Source organism: Salmo salar, chromosome 16, assembly GCF_965601325.2.
Source record: "Salmo salar chromosome 16, fSalSal1, whole genome shotgun sequence".
Lineage (NCBI taxonomy): Eukaryota > Metazoa > Chordata > Actinopteri > Salmoniformes > Salmonidae > Salmo > Salmo salar.
The window spans coordinates 95,453,789-95,476,109 of NC_138306.1; the positions used below are offsets into that span (position 1 = coordinate 95,453,789).

Here is a 22,321-nt window from a genome sequence, read left to right on the forward strand (position 1 = left end):
AACTAACTACTAACTAACCCCTAACTAACTACTAACTAACTACTAACTACTAACTACTAACTAACCCCTAACTAACTACTAACTAACTACTAACTAACCCCTAACTAACCCCTAACTAACCCCTAACTAACCCCTAACTAACCCCTAACTAACTACTAACTAACTACTAACTAACTACTAACTAACTACTAACTAACCCCTAACTAACTACTAACTAACTACTAACTAACCCCTAACTAACTACTAACTAACCACTAACTAACCCCTAACTAACCACTAACTAACCCCTAACTAACCCCTAACTAACCACTAACTAACCACTAACTAACTACTAACTAACCACTAACTAACTACTAACTAACCATCTGTCTGTTCTTGTCATGCTGCTGTTCTTCCTCGTTCACTAACAGCTCTTATTCCATGACTTCATTTCCTGTCTGTCTGCAGAGCATGTTAAACAACACTGACCCCATTTCCTCTCTCTGTCTACAGAGCATGTTAAACAACACTGACCCCATTTCCTCTCTCTGTCTACAGAGCATGTTAAACAACACTGACCCCATTTCCTCTCTCTGTCTGCAGAGCATGTTAAACAACACTGACCCCATTTCCTCTCTCTGTCTACAGAGCATGTTAAACAACACTGACCCCATTTCCTCTCTCTGTCTACAGAGCATGTTAAACAACACTGACCCCATTTCCTCTCTCTGTCTACAGAGCATGTTAAACAACACTGACCCCATTTCCTCTCTCTGTCTACAGAGCATGTTAAACAACACTGACCCCATTTCCTCTCTCTGTCTACAGAGCATGTTAAACAACACTGACCCCATTTCCTCTCTCTGTCTACAGAGCATGTTAAACAACACTGACCCCATTTCCTCTCTCTGTCTACAGAGCATGTTAAACAACACTGACCCCATTTCCTCTCTCTGTCTACAGAGCATGTTAAACAACACTGACCCCATTTCCTCTCTCTGTCTACAGAGCATGTTAAACACCACTGATGTCCTCTGAAAACATATTTTAATTGTCTGTGTTCTCTGTCTGATGGAAGTGGGATGAAATCTCTCTGTTCGTCCTACATTCCACCTGTGTCCTGTCCCTTCAGTCAGTGTCTGTTACGTGGTGCAGGTCATCTTGTTGAATGGGCTGTTTATATTTGACCATGTTAATACTGTACAGGAAGTTGTCAGAACACATTTCTGTCATGCTGTGTTCAAGTTTTTTTTGATTTCAGCTAACAGAAACCAGTAGCCAGCCTTACATAGATGTAGCTAATTTAGTCCTGTCTCTTCCTCCTCTCTCTTCCTCCTCCTCTCTCTTCCTCCTCCTCTCTCTCTTCCTCCTCCTCTCTCTCTCTTCCTCCTCCTCTCTCTCTCTTCCTCCTCCTCTCTCTCTCTTCCTCCTCCTCTCTCTCTTCCTCCTCCTCTCTCTCTTCCTCCTCCTCTCTCTCTTCCTCCTCCTCTCTCTCTTCCTCCTCCTCTCTCTCTTCCTCCTCCTCTCTTTTCCTCCTCCTCCTCCTCCTCCTCTTCTCTCTTCCTTGTCCTGTCTCTCTCTTCCTCGTCCTGTCTCTCTCTTCCTCGTCCTCCTCTCTCTTCCTCCTCCTCCTCTCTCTTCCTCCTCCTCTCTCTTCCTCCTCTTTCTCTCTTCCTCCTCCTCTCTTTTCCTCCTCCTCTCTTTTCCTCCTCTCTCTCTCTTCCTTGTCCTCTCTCTCTTCCTCCTCCTCTCTCTCTCTTCCTCCTCCTCTCTCTCTCTTCCTCCTCCTCTCTCTCTCTTCCTCCACCTCTCTCTCTTTCAGAGTTCTTCGGCAAGCCCCTCCCCCCCGTGGCCAACCGTCAACAACGACCTAACAGCGACACTCACGATGTCATATCCTAGCCCCTCCCCTCCACCAGGCTACTCCTATCCTACCTGATTGGTTGTTCTAAGCCCAAGCCCCACCTTCAATTCAAACAACATTATTTGTCCTCTTAAGGCAATTTTATTAGGCTTTGACCCTGACCCCTTATCATTTTATTAGGCTTTGACCCTGACCCCTTATCATTTTATTAGGCTTTGACCCTGACCCCTTATCATTTTATTAGGCTTTGACCCTGACCCCTTATCATTTTATTAGGCTTTGACCCTGACCCCTTATCATTTTATTAGGCTTTGACCCTGACCCCTCACCCCCCAAATCACAGTTTCTTTGGTTTATTTTCAAAGTACGTGCTGTATAGAGGTCTACAGACTTCACCTGCTGAGAAGATGATCCCAAGACCAAGGAACCAACGCCACCGTCGTCCTCGAGCTCACAGGGTGGGCCCTGGGTGGGCCCTGGAGAGAGAGACGGAGGATGACTGGGTGGGCCCTGGAGAGAGAGAGACGGAGGATGACTGGGTGGGCCCTGGAGAGAGAGAGACGGAGGATGACTGGGTGGGCCCTGGAGAGAGAGAGACGGAGGATGACTGGGTGGGCCCTGGAGAGAGATGGAGGATGACTGGGTGGGCCCTGGAGAGAGAGAGACGGAGGATGACTGGGTGGGCCCTGGAGAGAGAGAGACGGAGGATGACTGGGTGGGCCCTGGAGAGAGAGAGACGGAGGATGACTGGGTGGGCCCTGGAGAGAGATGGAGGATGACTGGGTGGGCCCTGGAGAGAGATGGAGGATGACTGGGTGGGCCCTGGAGAGAGAGACGGAGGATGACTGGGTGGGCCCTGGAGAGAGATGGAGGATGACTGGGTGGGCCCTGGAGAGAGAGACGGAGGATGACTGGGTGGGCCCTGGGTGGGCCCTGAGACGGGCGGAGGATGACGGTGGGCCCTGAGACGGACGGAGGAGGACTGGGTGGGCCCTGGAGACAGACGGAGGACTGGGTGGGCCCTGAGACAGACGGAGGACTGGGTGGGCCTTGGAGACAGACGGAGGAGGACTGGGTGGGCCCTGGAGACAGACGGAGGACTGGGTGGGCCCTGAGACAGACGGAGGACTGGGTGGGCCCTGGAGACAGACGGAGGAGGACTGGGTGGGCCCTGGAGACAGACGGAGGAGGACTGGGTGGGCCCTGAGACAGACGGAGGATGACTGGGTGGGCCCTGAGACAGACGGAGGAGGACTGGGTGGGCCCTGAGACAGACGGAGGAGGACTGGGTGAGCCCTGAGACAGACGGAGGAGGACTGGGTGGGCCCTGAGACAGACGGAGGAGGACTGGGTGGGCCCTGAGACAGACGGAGGAGGACTGGGTGGGCCCTGAGACAGACGGAGGAGGACTGGGTGGGCCCTGAGACAGACGGAGGAGGACTGGGTGGGCCCTGAGACAGACGGAGGAGGACTGGGTGAGCCCTGAGACAGACGGAGGAGGACTGGGTGAGCCCTGAGACAGACGGAGGAGGACTGGGTGGGCCCTGGAGACAGACGGAGGAGGACTGGGTGGGCCCTGAGACAGACGGAGGAGGACTGGGTGAGCCCTGGAGACAGACGGAGGACTGGGTGGGCCCTGGAGACAGACGGAGGAGGACTGGGTGGGCCCTGGAGACAGACGGAGGAGGACTGGGTGGGCCCTGGAGACAGACGGAGGAGGACTGGGTGGGCCCTGAGACAGACGGAGGAGGACTGGGTGGGCCCTGGAGACAGACGGAGGACTGGGTGGGCCCTGAGACAGACGGAGGAGGACTGGGTGGGCCCTGAGACAGACGGAAGAGGACTGGGTGGGCCCTGGAGACAGACGGAAGAGGACTGGGTGGGCCCTGGAGACAGACGGAGGAGGACTGGGTGGGCCCTGGAGACAGACGGAGGACTGGGTGGGCCCTGAGACAGACGGAGGAGGACTGGGTGGGCCCTGGAGACAGACGGAGGACTGGGTGGGCCCTGGAGACAGACGGAGGACTGGGTGGGCCCTGGAGACAGAGACTGAGTCATATTCATTAGGCACCAAACAGACGAACAGGGAAAGTGACCGATGATAAACACTTGTTTCCGTTATGTGTTGAAAACATTTTAGTACGACGTGTCCTGATGAACAGGACCATGTTGATGCTGAAGAACCCAGCATCGAGTTAAACACAGACTGAGAAATAAATGCATATCGATATGGACTAATTTATGCATAGTTATATTTATGTGTACGAATGTGTTATATCACATATATATATCTATATATATCTATATATCTCACACACACACAGCAGTATGTGGACGCCCCTTCAAATGAGTGGATTCGGCTATGTCACCAAAACCCGTTGCTGACAGGTGTATTAAATCAAGCACACCGCCATGCATTCTCCATAGACAAACATTGGTAGTAGAACGGCCCCGTACTGAAGAGCTCAGTGACTTTCAACGTGGCACCGTCATAGGATGCCACCTTTCCAAACAAGTCAGTTTGTCAAATTTCTGCCCTGCTAGAGCTGCCCCCCGGTCAACTGTAAGTGCTGTTATAGTGAAGTGGAAACGTCTAGGAGCAACAACGGTTCAGCCGCGAAGTGGTAGGCCACACAAGCTCACAGAACGGGACCGCTGAGTGCTGAATCGCGTATAAATCGTCTGTCCTTGGTTGCAATACTCACTACCGAGTTCCAAACTGCCTCTGGAAGCAACGGCAGCACAAGAACTGTTCGTCGGGAGCTTTATGAAATGGGTTTCCGCGGCCGAGCAGCCAGAGACAAGCCTAAGATCACCATGCCTAATGCCAAGCGTTGGGTGGAGTGGTGTAAAGCTCGCCGCCATTGGACTCTGGATCAGTGGAAACATGTTCTCTGTAGTGATGAATCACGCTTCACCATCTGGCAGTCCGACAGACGAATCTGGGTTTGGTGGAATCCAGGAGAACGTTACCTGTCCCAATGCGTAGTGCCAACTGTAAAGTTTGGTGGAGGAGGAATAATAGTCTGGGGCTGTTTTTCATAGTTCTGGTCCCCCTTAGTTCCAGTGAAGGGAAATCTACAGCATACAATGACATTCTTAACAATTCATTTCTTCCAACTTTGTGGCAACACTTTGGGGAAGGCCCTTTCCTGTTTCAGCATGACAATGAATTGGAACGCCGACTGCGAGCCAGACCTAATCGCCCCAACATCAGTACCCGACCTCACTAATGCTCTTGTGGCTGAATGGAAGCAAGACCCCGCAGCAATGTTCCAACATCTAGTGGAAAACCTTCCCAGAAGAGTGGAGGCTGTTATAGCAGCAAAGGGGGGGACCAACTCCATATTAATGACTTCCCTGAAGAGTGGAGGCTGTTATAGCAGCAAAGGGGGGACCAACTCCATATTAATGACTTCCCTGAAGAGTGGAGGCTGTTATAGCAGCAAAGGGGGGACCAACTCCATATTAATGACTTCCCTGAAGAGTGGAGGCTGTTATAGCAGCAAAGGGGGGACCAACTCCATATTAATGACTTCCCTGAAGAGTGGAGGCTGTTATAGCAGCAAAGGGGGGACCAACTCCATATTAATGACTTCCCTGAAGAGTGGAGGCTGTTATAGCAGCAAAGGGGGGACCAACTCCATATTAATGACTTCCCTGAAGAGTGGAGGCTGTTATAGCAGCAAAGGGGGGACCAACTCCATATTAATGACTTCCCTGAAGAGTGGAGGCTGTTATAGCAGCAAAGGGGGGACCAACTCCATATTAATGACTTCCCTGAAGAGTGGAGGCTGTTATAGCAGCAAAGGGGGGGACCAACTCCATATTAATGACTTCCCTGAAGAGTGGAGGCTGTTATAGCAGCAAAGGGGGGACCAACTCCATATTAATGACTTCCCTGAAGAGTGGAGGCTGTTATAGCAGCAAAGGGGGGGACCAACTCCATATTAATGACTTCCCTGAAGAGTGGAGGCTGTTATAGCAGCAAAGGGGGGGACCAACTCCATATTAATGCCTTCCCTGAAGAGTGGAGGCTGTAATAGCAGCAAAGGGGGGACCAACTCCATATTAATGACCATGATTATGGAATGAGATGTTAGACGAGCAGGTGTCCACATACTTTTGGTCATATAGTGTGTGTGTGTATATACACAAACACACTGAGTGGACAAAACATTAGGAACACCTATTCTTTCCGTGACACAGACTGACCAGGGTGAATCCCTTATTGACGTCTCGTGTTAAATCCACTTCAATCGGTGTAGATGAAGAGGGGAGGAGACAGGTGTAAGAAGGATTTTCAAACCTTGAGACAATTGGCGACATGGATTGCCGAATGTTGCAAGACAACAAAAAAAGGATTTAAGTGCCTTTTTTAACGGGGTACGGTAGTAAGTGCCACTCGCACCGGTTTGTATCAAGAACTGCAAAGCTGCTGTTTCCCGTGTGTTTCAAATCAAATCAAATGGATTTATAAAGCCCTTCTTACATCAGCTGATGTCTCAAAGTGCTGTACAGAAACCCAGCCTAAAACCCCCCCAAACAGCAAGCAATGCAGGTGTAGAAGCACGGTGGCTAGAATGGCCCCTCCGCACCCGCATCCAACTGTGGGGAGCGTTGGAGTCAACGTGGGCCAGCGTCCCTGTGGAACGCTTTCCACACCTTGTAGAGTCCATGTCCCCGACGAACTGAGGCTGTTCTGAGGGGGAAGGGGGGTACGACCCAATATCATGGTGTTCCTAATGTTTAGTATACTGTGTGTGTGTGTGTGTGTGTGTGTGTGTGTGTGTGTGTGTGTGTGTGTGTGTGTGTGTGTGTGTGTGTGTGTGTGTGTGTGTGTGTGTGTATATATATATAACTTTGCATTGCAGTTATTTTGTTGTTCTCACCCTGTTTTAATCTGACTAAAACATCCTCCCTGGAGGCTGAAACTTTTGGTCTAACAGTGTGTGAATATACACAAACTGCTAATAATATCAGTATTATAGGGTGTACTGTCTGTGATAAAGACATCTGTCAATGCATCCTGAGTGCACTACATGATAAAATAGTGCACTACATGATAAAATAGTGCACTACATGATAAAGTAGTGCACTACATGATAAAGTAGTGCACTACATGATAATTGTATTTTTTAAGACGTGTTTACAACAAGGTGAACAATGTATGTTCATTCTAACTGAAATGTGTTTGGTCAGATATTCCCTGTAATGTTATATTCACTATTCTACAGTCTGTAATGTTATATTCCCTACATACTGTACTCTGCAGTCTGTAATGTTATATTCACTACTCTGCAGTCTGTAATGTTATATTCACTACTCTACAGTCTGTAATGTTATATTCCCTACTCTACAGTCTGTAATGTTATATTCACTACTCTACAGTCTGTAATGTTATATTCACTACTCTACAGTCTGTAATGTTATATTCCCTACTCTACAGTCTGTAATGTTATATTCACTACTCTACAGTCTGTAATGTTATATTCACTACTCTACAGTCTGTAATGTTATATTCACTACTCTGCAGTCTGTAATGTTATATTCACTACTCTACAGTCTGTAATGTTATATTCACTACTCTACAGTCTGTAATGTTATATTCACTACTCTACAGTCTGTAATGTTATATTCACTACTCTACAGTCTGTAATGTTATATTCCCTACATACTGTACTCTACATCCTGTAATGTTATATTCACTACATACTGTACTCTACATCCTGTAATGTTATATTCCCTACATACTGTACTCTACAGTCTGTAATGTTATATTCACTACATACTGTACTCTGCAGTCTGTAATGTTATATTCACTACATACTGTACTCTACAGTCTGTAATGTTATATTCCCTACTCTACAGTCTGTAATGTTATATTCACTACTCTACAGTCTGTAATGTTATATTCCCTACATACTGTACTCTACAGTCTGTAATGTTATATTCCCTACATACTGTACTCTGCAGTCTGTAATGTTATATTCCCTACATACTGTACTCTACAGTCTGTAATGTTATATTCCCTACATACTGTACTCTACAGTCTGTAATGTTATATTCCCTACATACTGTACTCTACAGTCTGTAATGTTATATTCACTACATACTGTACTCTGCAGTCTGTAATGTTATATTCACTACATACTGTATTCTACAGTCTGTAATGTTATATTCACTACTCTACAGTCTGTAATGTTATATTCCCTACTCTACAGTCTGTAATGTTATATTCACTACTCTACAGTCTGTAATGTTATATTCACTACTCTACAGTCTGTAATGTTATATTCACTACTCTACAGTCTGTAATGTTATATTCACTACTCTACAGTCTGTAATGTTATATTCCCTACATACTGTACTCTACAGTCTGTAATGTTATATTCACTACATACTGTACTCTACATCCTGTAATGTTATATTCCCTACATACTGTACTCTCTACAGTCATTTGAAAATGTCTTCTCACAACATATAGCTTTCAATGATGACACTTGAATGATATTTTGACTGTTTTTGGTCCTGTATTGTTGATGTATATGAGCTGGTACATCATAGTTCATGGACCTGACTTTATACATGTATATTACCCCTCAGCCCTGGACCAGAGCTACTCTTGTGTCTGTCCTTTGTCTACCTCTGGTCCAGAGTGTTGTTACTCAGTCCCCTAGTAGAGGAACAGGCCCTGGACCAGAGCTACTCTTCTGTCTGTCCTTTGTCTAGCCCTGGACCAGAGCTACTCTTCTGTCTGTCCTTTGTCTAGCCCTGGACCAGAGCTACTCTTGTGTCTGTCCTTTGTCTACCTCTGGTCCAGAGTGTTGTTACTCAGTCCCCTAGTAGAGGAACAGGCCCTGGACCAGAGCTACTCTTCTGTCTGTCCTTTGTCTAGCCCTGGACCAGAGCCACTCTTCTGTCTGTCCTTTGTCTAGCTCTGGTCCAGAGTGTTGCTAAGTCCACCGTTTCTACACTGCATCGAGACTGACCCCGTTTCTACACTACATGTATCATGTCCATTTATTGTATGACTGTAGGCCACACCTTACCATGTGAATGTAGCTTGTATATTTCCATAACAATGCTTTAGTCACACAGCTACGTTCTTGGGATTTCATAGTCACATTTTCTACCTTGTAAATTTTTGTTATGAAATTCTAATAAATGCGTATATGATTTGTACCCTTGTCTCTATTCCTAACTGTTTTGGCCTCCACAATCATCCGACATCAACCCAATTTGGGATGAGTCGGACCGCAGAGTGAAGGAAAAGCAGCCGACAAGTGCTCAGCATATGTGGGAACTCCCTTCAAGACTGTTGGAAAAGCATTCCAGGTGAAGCTGGTTGAGAGAATGCCAAAAGTGTGCAAAGCTGTCATCAGGGCAAAGGGTGACTACTTTGAAGAATCTCAAATCTCAAATATAAAATATATTTTCATTTAACACTTTTTTTTGGTTACTACATGATTCCATATGTGTTATTTCATAGTTTTGATGTCTTCACTATTATTCTACAATGTAGAAAATAGTAAAAAATAAAGAAAAGACCCTGAATGAGGTGTATATGATTTGTACCCGTATCTATTCCAAAGTCTTTGGGTCTCAATTTTGCTTGATGTTAGGGAGGGGAACTGAGTTTAAAACAGCCAAGGAGAAGGGGGACATTTATAAGAGACGGACGTGTCTAAAGGAAAACACTTACTAGAAATCGGTCATTTAACCGTTTGCTTAAATCGATGAATTCGGATTAATTTATGAAATGTTTAGACGTTTAGTCTCGGGAGATGTATTTATTCTACAGCGGAGACTTTCTCAGTCGTTGAAATGTCTGAGATTACTGTCGTGCAACTCCGTTATCGGTTCCGACCGTGGACAGGACCTGTCGAGAGAGGAGCGAACTGTTCCGACCGAACGGGTAAAGTTGGATCATACGAATACACGTATAGGACCAGCAGACGATACGTTTCTGGTATTAACGATGACAAACTGTTGGTTATTTGATCAACTAAATGAGTTATACTCTATCAGCCATCCATCCTGTTTGAATCTAGACGTGTTCCTCTCCAACTCACAGGTTCCTTCCCGACCCGAGAAACAGAAGCGGGTGTGTAAAGTCATATTGGACCGTTTTGACCAACAGTACGGCCAGGAACTTGGCCCCCTATGGCCGTCTGCAAGGTATGTCAGCGTTCACCTCGTCCTCTTAATCGTTTTTCTACAGTATTACGTGTCAATTACAATATTATAAATCGTTTTATTACTCTGAACTTAAATCGGATGAGAACTCTGTTTCCTAAATGGCACCGTATTCCCTATAGGTCCTGGTCTAACGTTGTGCGCTATACCTTTATTTAACTAGTCAGTTAAGAACAAATTCTTATTTTCAATGACGGCCTAGGAACAGTGGGTTAACTGTCTTGTTCAGGGGCAGAACGACAGATGTGTACCTTGTCAGCTCGGGGATTTAAACCATCAACCTTTCGGCTAACTTGTCCAACGCTCTAACCACTAGGCTACCCTGCCGCCTACATACAGTGCATTCTGGAAGTATTCAGACCTCATTGACTTTTTCCCCCTCACATTTTGTTATGTTACAACCTTATTCTAAAATGGCTCATCGATCTACACACAATACCCTATAATGACAAAACAAACCGGTTTAGACAGTTTTGCAAATGCATTTTTTTTTTATTAAAACAACTGAAATATCACATTTACATAAGTATTCAGACCCTTTACTCAGTACTTCTGTTGAAGCACCTTTGGCAGCGATTACAGCCTCGAGTCTTCTTGGGTATGATGCTACAAGCTTGGCACATCTGTATTTGGGGAGTTTCTCCCATTCTTCTCTGCAGATCCTCTCAAGCTCTGTCAGGTTGGATGTGGAGCGTCGCTGCACAGCTATTTTCAGGTCTCTCCAGAGATGTTCGATCGGGTTCAAGTCTGGGCTCTGGCTGGGCCACTGAAGGACATTCAGAGACTTGTCCCGAAGCCACTCCTGCTTTGTCTTGGCTGTGTGCTTAGGGTTGTTGTCCTGTTGGAAGGTGAACCTTCACCCCAGTCTGAGGTCCTGAGCGCCCTGCAGCAGGTTTTCATCAAGGATCTCTCTGTACTTTGCTCCGTTCATCTTTCCCTCGATCCTGACTAGTCTCCCAGTCCCTGCCCGCTGAAAAACATCCCCAAAGCATGATGCTGCCACCACCATGCTTCACCGTAGGGATGGAACCAGGTTTCCTCCAGACTTGGCACGCTTGGCATTCAGGCCGAAGAGTTGAATCTTGATTTCATCAAACCAGGGAATCTTGTCTGAGAGTCTTCTCGGTGCCTTTGGGTAAACTCCAAGCGGGTTGTCATGTACCTTTTACTGAGGAATGGCTTCTGTCTGGCCACTCTACCAGAAATGCCTGATTGGTGGAGTGCTGCAGAGATGGTTGTCCTTCTGAAAGGTTCTCCCATCGCCACAGAGGAACTCTGGAGCTCTGTTAGAGTGACCATCGGGTTCTTGGTCACCTCCCTGACAAAGGGAAAAGGTGCTGTTGAACCCTGGGTGGTGGCAGTATGGAGTGATGCTCAGCCTCTCCTCCTGTCTCCTACAGGGCTGTGCTGTTGAACCCTGGGTGTTGGCAGTATGGAGTGATACTCAGCCTCTCCTCCTGTCTCCTACAGGGCTGTGTTGTTGAACCCTGGGTGTTGGCAGTATGGAGTGATGCTCAGCCTCTCCTCCTCTCCTCCTGTCTCCTACAGGGCTGTGCTGTTGAACCCTGGGTGTTGGCAGTATGGAGTGATGCTCAGCCTCTCCTCCTCTTCTCCTACAGGGCTGTGCTGTTGAACCCTGGGTGTTGGCAGTATGGAGTGATGCTCAGCCTCTTCTCCTCTCCTCCTGTCTCCTACAGGGCTGTGCTGTTGAACCCTGGGTGTTGGCAGTATGGAGTGATGCTCAGCCTCTCCTCCTCTTCTCCTACAGGGCTGTGCTGTTGAACCCTGGGTGTTGGCAGTATGGAGTGATGCTCAGCCTCTCCTCCTCTTCTCCTACAGGGCTGTGCTGTTGAACCCTGGGTGTTGGCAGTATGGAGTGATGCTCAGCCTCTCCTCCTCTTCTCCTACAGGGCTGTGTTGTTGAACCCTGGGTGTTGGCAGTATGGAGTGATGCTCAGCCTCTTCTCTTCTCCTGTCTCCTACAGGGCTGTGTTGTTGAACCCTGGGTGTTGGCAGTATGGAGTGATGCTCAGCCTCTTCTCCTCTCCTCCTGTCTCCTACAGGGCTGTGCTGTTGAACCCTGGGTGTTGGCAGTATGGAGTGATGCTCAGCCTCTCCTCCTCTTCTCCTACAGGGCTGTGCTGTTGAACCCTGGGTGTTGGCAGTATGGAGTGATGCTCAGCCTCTTCTCCTCTCCTCCTGTCTCCTACAGGGCTGTGCTGTTGAACCCTGGGTGTTGGCAGTATGGAGTGATGCTCAGCCTCTCCTCCTCTTCTCCTACAGGGCTGTGCTGTTGAACCCTGGGTGTTGGCAGTATGGAGTGATGCTCAGCCTCTCCTCCTCTTCTCCTACAGGGCTGTGCTGTTGAACCCTGGGTGTTGGCAGTATGGAGTGATGCTCAGCCTCTTCTCCTCTCCTCCTACAGGGCTGTGCTGTTGAACCCTGGGTGTTGGCAGTATGGAGTGATGCTCAGCCTCTTCTCCTCTCCTCCTACAGGGCTGTGCTGTTGAACCCTGGGTGTTGGCAGTATGGAGTGATGCTCAGCCTCTTCTCCTCTTCTCCTGTCTCCTACAGGGCTGTGCTGTTGAACCCTGGGTGTTGGCAGTATGGAGTGATGCTCAGCCTCTCCTCCTGTCTCCTACAGGGCTGTGCTGTTGAACCCTGGGTGTTGGCAGTATGGAGTGATGCTCAGCCTCTTCTCCTGTCTCCTACAGGGCTGTGTTGTTGAACCCTGGGTGTTGGCAGTATGGAGTGATGCTCAGCCTCTTCTCCTCTCCTCCTACAGGGCTGTGCTGTTGAACCCTGGGTGTTGGCAGTATGGAGTGATGCTCAGCCTCTCCTCCTGTCTCCTACAGGGCTGTGCTGTTGAACCCTGGGTGTTGGCAGTATGGAGTGATGCTCAGCCTCTTCTCCTGTCTCCTACAGGGCTGTGCTGTTGAACCCTGGGTGTTGGCAGTATGGAGTGATGCTCAGCCTCTTCTCCTCTTCTCCTGTCTCCTACAGGGCTGTGCTGTTGAACCCTGGGTGCTGGCAGTATGGAGTGATGCTCAGCCTCTCCTCCTCTTCTCCTACAGGGCTGTGCTGTTGAACCCTGGGTGTTGGCAGTATGGAGTGATGCTCAGCCTCTTCTCCTGTCTCCTACAGGGCTGTGCTGTTGAACCCTGGGTGTTGGCAGTATGGAGTGATGCTCAGCCTCTCCTCCTCTTCTCCTACAGGGCTGTGCTGTTGAACCCTGGGTGTTGGCAGTATGGAGTGATGCTCAGCCTCTTCTCCTGTCTCCTACAGGGCTGTGCTGTTGAACCCTGGGTGTTGGCAGTATGGAGTGATGCTCAGCCTCTCCTCCTCTTCTCCTACAGGGCTGTGCTGTTGAACCCTGGGTGTTGGCAGTATGGAGTGATGCTCAGCCTCTTCTCCTGTCTCCTACAGGGCTGTGCTGTTGAACCCTGGGTGTTGGCAGTATGGAGTGATGCTCAGCCTCTCCTCCTCTTCTCCTACAGGGCTGTGCTGTTGAACCCTGGGTGTTGGCAGTATGGAGTGATGCTCAACCGCTTTACCGCTGTGTCAGACGTCAAACAACGCCTCCAAGGGCAAGGCTTCATCAGCCTACTGCCCCACACAGACCTGCCTCACCCTCCCTCTCCCACCCAGCCTCACCCTCCCTCTCCCACCCAGCCTCACCCCGGTCCTCCTCCTCTTCCTCCCTCCCTGCAGTGTTTCATCCACCCTTCCCCTGTGCGTTACCCCTCTCCTCCTCACCGCCAGGGCCAGCTGAAAGCCTACTACCTGCTGAACGCTGCCTCCCTGCTGCCTGTCTTAGCCCTGGGGGTACAGGAGGGGGACAGGGTCCTGGATCTCTGCTCTGCTCCTGGAGGGAAAGCCTTGGCTATACTACAGACTGCTGACCCAGGTCAGGGTGTAGGGGTTAGGGTGTAGGGGTCAGGGTGTAGAGGCCTTGGCTATACTACAGACTGCTGACCCAGGTCAGGGTTAGGGTGTAGGGGCTAAGGGTGTAGGGGTTAGGGTGTAGGGGCCTTGGCTATACTACAGACTGCTGACCCAGGTCAGGGTCAGGGTGTAGGGGTTAGGGTGTAGGGGTTAGGGTGGAGAGGCCTTGGCTATACTACAGACTGCTGACCCAGGTCAGGGTTAGGGGTTAGGGGTCAGGGTGTAGGGGTTAGGGTGTAGAGGCCTTGGCTATACTACAGACTGCTGACCCAGGTCAGGGTGTAGGGGCTAAGGGGTTAGGGTGTAGGGGTTAGGGTGTAGGGGTTAGGGTGTAGAGGCCTTGGCTATACTACAGACTGCTGACCCAGGTCAGGGTGTAGGGGTTAGGGTGTAGGGGTCAGGGTGTAGAGGCCTTGGCTATACTACAGACTGCTGACCCAGGTCAGGGTTAGGGGTTAGGGGTCAGGGTGTAGGGGTTAGGGTGTAGAGGCCTTGGCTATACTACAGACTGCTGACCCAGGTCAGGACATGGTTAGGGTGTAGGGGTTAGGGTGTAGGGGTTAGGGTGTAGAGGCCTTGGCTATACTACAGACTGCTGACCCAGGTCAGGGTTAGGGTGTAGGGGTTAGGGTGTAGAGGCCTTGGCTATACTACAGACTGCTGACCCAGGTCAGGGTTAGGGTGTAGGGGTCAGGGTGTAGGGGTCAGGGTGTAGGGGTTAGGGTGTAGGGGTTAGGGTGTAGAGGCCTTGGCTATACTACAGACTGCTGACCCAGGTCAGGGTTAGGGTGTAGGGGTCAGGGTGGAGAGGTTAGGGGTTAGGGTGTAGGGGCTATGGGGTTAGGGTGTAGCGGCTAAGGGGTTAGGGTGTAGGGGTTAGGGTGTAGAGGCCTTGGCTATACTACAGACTGCTGACCCAGGTCAGGACATGGTTAGGGTGTAGGGGTTAGGGTGGAGAGGTTAGGGTGTAGGGGTTAGGGTGGAGGGGTTAAGGGGTTAGGGTGGAGGGGTTAAGGGGTTAGGGTGGAGGGGTTAAGGGGTTAGGGTGTAGGGGCTAGGGTGGAGGGGTTAGGGTGGAGGGATTAGGGTGTGGGGGATAGGGTGGAGGGGTTAGGGTGTGGGGGTTAGGGTGGAGGGGTTAGGGTGTAGGGGCTAGGGTGTAGGGGCTAAAGGGGTTAGGGTGTAGGGGCTAGGGTGGAGGGGTTAGGGTGGAGGGATTAGGGTGTGGGGGATAGGGTGGAGGGGTTAGGGTGTGGGGGTTAGGGTGGAGGGGTTAGGGTGTGGGGGTTAGGGTGGAGGGGTTAGGGTGTAGGGGCTAGGGTGTAGGGGCTAAAGGGGTTAGGGTGTAGGGGCTAGGGTGGAGGGGTTAGGGTGGAGGGATTAGGGTGTGGGGGATAGGGTGGAGGGGTTAGGGTGTGGGGGTTAGGGTGGAGGGGTTAGGGTGGAGGGGTTAGGGTGTAGGGGTTAGGGTGTAGGGGCTAAAGGGGTTAGGGTGTAGGGGCTAAAGGGATTAGGGTGTAGGGGCTAAAGGGATTAGGGTGTAGAGGTTTAGGGTGTAGGGGTTAAGGGGTTAGGGTGTAGGGGTTAAGGGGTTAGGGTGTAGAGGCTAAAGGGGTTAGGGTGTAGGGGATAAGGGGTTAGGGTGTAGGGGATAAGGGGTTAGGGTGTAGGGGATAAGGGGTTAGGGTGTAGAGGCTAAAGGGGTTAGGGCGTAGAGGCTAAAGGGGTTAGGGCGTAGGGGTTAAGGGATTAGGGCGTAGGGGCTAAGGGGTTAGGGTGTAGGGGTTAGGGTGTAGGGGTTAAGGGTGTAGGGGTTAGGGTGTAGGGGTTAAGGGGTTAGGGCGTAGGGGTTAAGGCGTAGGGGTTAAGGGTGTAGGGGTTAAGGGTGTAGGGGTTAAGGGTGTAGGGGTTAAAGGGTAAGGGGTTAGGGTGTAGGGGTTAGGGTGTAGGGGTTAAGGGGTTAAGGTGTAGAGGCTAAAGGGGTTAGGGTGTAGGGGCTAAGGGGTTAGGGTGTAGGGGCTAAGGGGTTAGGGTGTAGGGGCTAAGGGGTTAGGGTGTAGGGGCTAAGGGGTTAGGGTGTAGGGGCTAAGGGGTTAGGGTGTAGCGGCTAAGGGGTTAGGGTGTAGGGGTTAGGGTGTAGGGGTTAGGGTGTAGAGGCCTTGGCTATACTACAGACTGCTGACCCAGGTCAGGGTTAGGGTGTAGGGGTCAGGGTGGAGAGGTTAGGGGTTAGGGTGTAGGGGCTATGGGGTTAGGGTGTAGCGGCTAAGGGGTTAGGGTGTAGGGGTTAGGGTGTAGAGGCCTTGGCTATACTACAGACTGCTGACCCAGGTCAGGACATGGTTAGGGTGTAGGGGTTAGGGTGTAGGGGTTAGGGGTTAGGGTGTAAGGGTTAGGGTGTAGGGGCCTTGGCTATACTACAGACTGCTGACCCAGGTCAGGACATGGTTAGGGTGTAGGGGTTAGGGTGGAGAGGTTAGGGTGTAGGGGTTAGGGTGGAGGGGTTAAGGGGTTAGGGTGGAGGGGTTAAGGGGTTAGGGTGGAGGGGTTAAGGGGTTAGGGTGTAGGGGCTAGGGTGGAGGGGTTAGGGTGGAGGGATTAGGGTGTGGGGGATAGGGTGGAGGGGTTAGGGTGTGGGGGTTAGGGTGGAGGGGTTAGGGTGTAGAGGCTAGGGTGTAGGGGCTAAAGGGGTTAGGGTGTAGGGGCTAGGGTGGAGGGGTTAGGGTGGAGGGATTAGGGTGTGGGGGATAGGGTGGAGGGGTTAGGGTGTGGGGGTTAGGGTGGAGGGGTTAGGGTGTAGGGGCTAGGGTGTAGGGGCTAAAGGGGTTAGGGTGTAGGGGCTAGGGTGGAGGGGTTAGGGTGGAGGGATTAGGGTGTGGGGGATAGGGTGGAGGGGTTAGGGTGTGGGGGTTAGGGTGTGGGTGTGGGGGTTAGGGTGGAGGGGTTAGGGTGTAGGGGTTAGGGTGTAGGGGCTAAAGGGGTTAGGGTGTAGGGGCTAAAGGGATTAGGGTGTAGGGGCTAAAGGGATTAGGGTGTAGAGGTTTAGGGTGTAGGGGTTAAGGGGTTAGGGTGTAGAGGCTAAAGGGGTTAGGGTGTAGGGGATAAGGGGTTAGGGTGTAGGGGATAAGGGGTTAGGGTGTAGAGGCTAAAGGGGTTAGGGTGTAGGGGTTAGGGTGTAGGGGCTAAAGGGGTTAGGGTGTAGGGGCTAAAGGGGTTAGGGTGTAGGGGTTAAGGGGTTAGGGTGTAGGGGCTAAAGGGGTTAGGGTGTAGAGGCTAAAGGGGTTAGGGTGTAGAGGCTAAAGGGGTTAGGGCGTAGGGGTTAAGGGATTAGGGCGTAGGGGCTAAGGGGTTAGGGTGTAGGGGTTAAGGGTGTAGGGGTTAGGGTGTAGGGGTTAAGGGGTTAGGGCGTAGGGGTTAAGGGTGTAGGGGTTAAGGGTGTAGGGGTTAAGGGTGTAGGGGTTAAGGGTGTAGGGGTTAAGGGTGTAGGGGTTAAAGGGTAAGGGGTTAGGGTGTAGGGGTTAGGGTGTAGGGGTTAAGGGGTTAGGGTGTAGAGGCTAAAGGGGTTAGGGTGTAGGGGCTAAGGGGTTAGGGTGTAGAGGCTAAAGGGGTTAGGGTGTCGAGGATAAAGGGGTTAGGGTGTAGGGGCTAAGGGGTTAGGGTGTAGAGGCTAAAGGGGTTAGGGTGTCGAGGATAAAGGGGTTAGGGTGTAGGGGTTAAGGTGTAGGGTTAAGGGGTTAGGGTGTAGGGGTTAGGGTGTAAGGGTTAGGGTGTAGGGGTTAGGGTGTAGGGGTTAGGGTGTAGGGGTTAAAGGGTTGTATTGCTACAGTCTTATCTTCCGTTGTGTTCCAGCTCTGTTGTGTTGTAATGAAATGGACCCACACCGACGTGATTGGCTGGCCAAAACCCTGGAATCCTTCATCCCCCAATTGCTGAGCAGCACTGTCACCGTGTCCAATCAGGATGGACGTCTCTTTGGGCAGAGTGAAGCCGGAATGTATGACAAGGTGAGGGAAGAAAACAGATATTTATTTTTTTCTTCTCGTTATCCTGCGTCGAAGACACAAGGTCTCCATCTCAGTTTGTCGTGCATCCTATCTCCTTACCTGCTTCCTTCTCAACCGTATTGGAGGAGAAGGTCCAAGCTCCCTCCCTTCAGACCGGTTTATCCAATGGGGTTTAAGAAGAGGCTAGGAGACAGGCTGCAAGGAGTCGTGGATTGAGGAAGAGTCATGTTAAACAGTTTTTCATTCCTCTGAAGTGAGCGTCCTCCAACTTGCAGTTCCAACAGGGGGAGTTCTTGTTCCTCTGAACGGTCATCAAATCAAATCCCATTTTATTGGTCACATACACCTGTTTAGCAGATGTTATTGCGCGTGTAGCGAAATGCTTGTAAATAACACAACAGCTCAGATCAGTTTAAAGACTCACTTCGGCTATTTTGGACGTTTCCTGTTGAAAAACAATATCCCAGTATGGATACAGTAATGTACTCACACACAAGGGTACTATTTTGTTTTCGTTTGCGAAAATAACAAGTGAAAACTTCATGGTGTAGGCCATTCAAGGCGGTCTGAGGCACTGCATCTTCGTGCTAGAGGCGTCACTACAGACCCTGGTTCGATCCCGGGCTGTATCACAACCCGGCCGTGATCTGGAGTCCCGTAGGGCCAGCGTCGTCCGTGTTTGGCGAGGGGGGGGGGTAGGCCGTCATTGTGAATAACAGTTAGTTCTTAACGGATTTGTCTGGTTAAATATGCAGTCCTCATTCTGCTCTGTATTGCAGTCCTCATTCTGCTCTGTATTGCAGTCCTCATTCTGCTCTGTATTGCAGTCCTCATTCTGCTCTGTATTGCAGTCCTCATTCTGCTCTGTATTGCAGTCCTCATTCTGCTCTGTATTACAGTCCTCATTCTGCTCTGTATTACAGTCCTCATTCTGCTCTGTATTACAGTCCTCATTCTGCTCTGTATTACAGTCCTCATTCTGCTCTGTATTACAGTCCTCATTCTGCTCTGTATTGCAGTCCTCATTCTGCTCTGTATTACAGTCCTCATTCTGCTCTGTATTGCAGTCCTCATTCTGCTCTGTATACAGTCCTCATTCTGCTCTGTATTGCAGTCCTCATTCTGCTCTGTATTACAGTCCTCATTCTGCTCTGTATTGCAGTCCTCATTCTGCTCTGTATTACAGTCCTCATTCTGCTCTGTATTGCAGTCCTCATTCTGCTCTGTATACAGTCCTCATTCTGCTCTGTATTGCAGTCCTCATTCTGCTCTGTATTACAGTCCTCATTCTGCTCTGTATTGCAGTCCTCATTCTGCTCTGTATTGCAGTCCTCATTCTGCTCTGTATACAGTCCTCATTCTGCTCTGTATACAGTCCTCATTCTGCTCTGTATTGCAGTCCTCATTCTGCTCTGTATTACAGTCCTCATTCTGCTCTGTATTGCAGTCCTCATTCTGCTCTGTATTGCAGTCCTCATTCTGCTCTGTATTGCAGTCCTCATTCTGCTCTGTATTGCAGTCCTCATTCTGCTCTGTATTGCAGTCCTCATTCTGCTCTGTATTGCAGTCCTCATTCTGCTCTGTATTACAGTCCTCATTCTGCTCTGTATTACAGTCCTCATTCTGCTCTGTATTGCAGTCCTCATTCTGCTCTGTATTACAGTCCTCATTCTGCTCTGTATTACAGTCCTCATTCTGCTCTGTATTGCAGTCCTCATTCTGCTCTGTATTACAGTCCTCATTCTGCTCTGTATTGCAGTCCTCATTCTGCTCTGTATTGCAGTCCTCATTCTGCTCTGTATTGCAGTCCTCATTCTGCTCTGTATTGCAGTCCTCATTCTGCTCTGTATTGCAGTCCTCATTCTGCTCTGTATTGCAGTCCTCATTCTGCTCTGTATTGCAGTCCTCATTCTGCTCTGTATTACAGTCCTCATTCTGCTCTGTATTGCAGTCCTCATTCTGCTCTGTATTGCAGTCCTCATTCTGCTCTGTATTGCAGTCCTCATTCTGCTCTGTATTGCAGTCCTCATTCTGCTCTGTATTGCAGTCCTCATTCTGCTCTGTATTACAGTCCTCATTCTGCTCTGTATTGCAGTCCTCATTCTGCTCTGTATTGCAGTCCTCATTCTGCTCTGTATTGCAGTCCTCATTCTGCTCTGTATTACAGTCCTCATTCTGCTCTGTATTACAGTCCTCATTCTGCTCTGTATTACAGTCCTCATTCTGCTCTGTATTGCAGTCCTCATTCTGCTCTGTATTGCAGTCCTCATTCTGCTCTGTATTACAGTCCTCATTCTGCTCTGTATTGCAGTCCTCATTCTGCTCTGTATTACAGTCCTCATTCTGCTCTGTATTGCAGTCCTCATTCTGCTCTGTATTGCAGTCCTCATTCTGCTCTGTATTGCAGTCCTCATTCTGCTCTGTATTGCAGTCCTCATTCTGCTCTGTATTGCAGTCCTCATTCTGCTCTGTATTGCAGTCCTCATTCTGCTCTGTATTGCAGTCCTCATTCTGCTCTGTATTGCAGTCCTCATTCTGCTCTGTATTGCAGTCCTCATTCTGCTCTGTATTACAGTCCTCATTCTGCTCTGTATTGCAGTCCTCATTCTGCTCTGTATTGCAGTCCTCATTCTGCTCTGTATTGCAGTCCTCATTCTGCTCTGTATTGCAGTCCTCATTCTGCTCTGTATTGCAGTCCTCATTCTGCTCTGTATTACAGTCCTCATTCTGCTCTGTATTGCAGTCCTCATTCTGCTCTGTATTGCAGTCCTCATTCTGCTCTGTATTACAGTCCTCATTCTGCTCTGTATTACAGTCCTCATTCTGCTCTGTATTGCAGTCCTCATTCTGCTCTGTATTACAGTCCTCATTCTGCTCTGTATTACAGTCCTCATTCTGCTCTGTATTACAGTCCTCATTCTGCTCTGTATTACAGTCCTCATTCTGCTCTGTATTACAGTCCTCATTCTGCTCTGTATACAGTCCTCATTCTGTATTACAGTCCTCATTCTGCTCTGTATTACAGTCCTCATTCTGCTCTGTATTGCAGTCCTCATTCTGCTCTGTATTACAGTCCTCATTCTGCTCTGTATTAGCAGTCCTCATTCTGCTCTGTATTACAGTCCTCATTCTGCTCTGTATTGCAGTCCTCATTCTGCTCTGTATTGCAGTCCTCATTCTGCTCTGTATTGCAGTCCTCATTCTGCTCTGTATTACAGTCCTCATTCTGCTCTGTATTACAGTCCTCATTCTGCTCTGTATTACAGTCCTCATTCTGCTCTGTATTACAGTCCTCATTCTGCTCTGTATTGCAGTCCTCATTCTGCTCTGTATTGCAGTCCTCATTCTGCTCTGTATTGCAGTCCTCATTCTGCTCTGTATTACAGTCCTCATTCTGCTCTGTATTACAGTCCTCATTCTGCTCTGTATTGCAGTCCTCATTCTGCATGCAGAGTCTCAATTGACTGGGGGTTTTTGTCCCATTTTGTCAATTTTTGTGGAGTACAGATTTCACAACCATAGAGGGCAAAGCATATTTACCAGATCCTAATTGGGAGGTCGAGTTTTATGTTCCTTTCGATGACATAGAAGATGGTTCACAGGCTTTTTTATTTACCCTTTATTTAACTAGTCAGTTATGAACAAATTCTTATTTACAATGACGGCCTAGGAACAGTGGGTTAACTGCCTTGTTCAGGGGCAGAATAACAGATTTTGTACCTTGTCAGCTCAGGGATTCGATCTAGCAACCTTTCGGTTAACTAGTCCAACGCTCTAACCCCTAGGCTACCTGCCTCCTCTACACTCTAACCACTAGGCTACCTGCCTCCTCTACACTCTAACCACTAGGCTACCTGCCTCCTCTACACTCTAACCACTAGGCTACCTGCCTCCTCTACACTCTAACCACTAGGCTACCTACCCCCTCTACACTCTAACCACTAGGCTACCTGCCTCCTCTACACTCTAACCACTAGGCTACCTGCCTCCTCTACACTCTAACCACTAGGCTACCTGCCTCCTCTACACTCTAACCACTAGGCTACCTGCCTCCTCTACACTCTAACCACTAGGCTACCTACCCCCTCTACACTCTAACCACTAGGCTACCTGCCTCCTCTACACTCTAACCACTAGGCTACCTGCCTCCTCTACACTCTAACCACTAGGCTACCTGCCTCCTCTACACTCTAACCACTAGGCTACCTGCCGCCTCTACACTCTAACCACTAGGCTACCTGCCTCCTCTACACTCTAACCACTAGGCTACCTGCCCCCTCTACACTCTAACCACTAGGCTACCTGCCTCCTCTACACTCTAACCACTAGG

The 22,321-nt window shown here is 49.5% G+C and overlaps 1 protein-coding gene and 1 pseudogene across 3 annotated transcripts in view; both read left to right on the forward strand.

Annotated features, from left to right (window-relative positions):
- Positions 1–9,028, forward strand: part of LOC123727919 (ADP-ribosylation factor-like protein 13B) — a 38,201-nt pseudogene extending 29,173 nt beyond the window's left edge. Inside the window, exon 10 of the transcript XR_014381027.1 lies at positions 1,802–9,028. The product of XR_014381027.1 is annotated as an ADP-ribosylation factor-like protein 13B (transcript). The remainder of the gene's footprint in view (positions 1–1,801) is intronic.
- Positions 9,029–9,504: 476 nt separating this feature from the next.
- The window catches only part of LOC106575014 (tRNA (cytosine(34)-C(5))-methyltransferase, mitochondrial), a 30,107-nt gene continuing 17,290 nt past the window's right edge, over positions 9,505–22,321 (forward strand). Inside the window, exons 1-4 of one of the 2 annotated variants that reach the window (XM_082963187.1) lie at positions 9,505–9,815; positions 9,921–10,024; positions 13,540–13,949; positions 17,837–17,991. In XM_082963187.1, coding sequence (XP_082819313.1) covers positions 9,606–9,815; positions 9,921–10,024; positions 13,540–13,949; positions 17,837–17,991 — 879 coding nt within the window. In that variant the 5' untranslated portion in view covers positions 9,505–9,605. The remainder of the gene's footprint in view (positions 9,816–9,920; positions 10,025–13,539; positions 13,950–17,836; positions 17,992–22,321) is intronic. The other variant, XM_082963188.1, reaches the window with a different exon arrangement.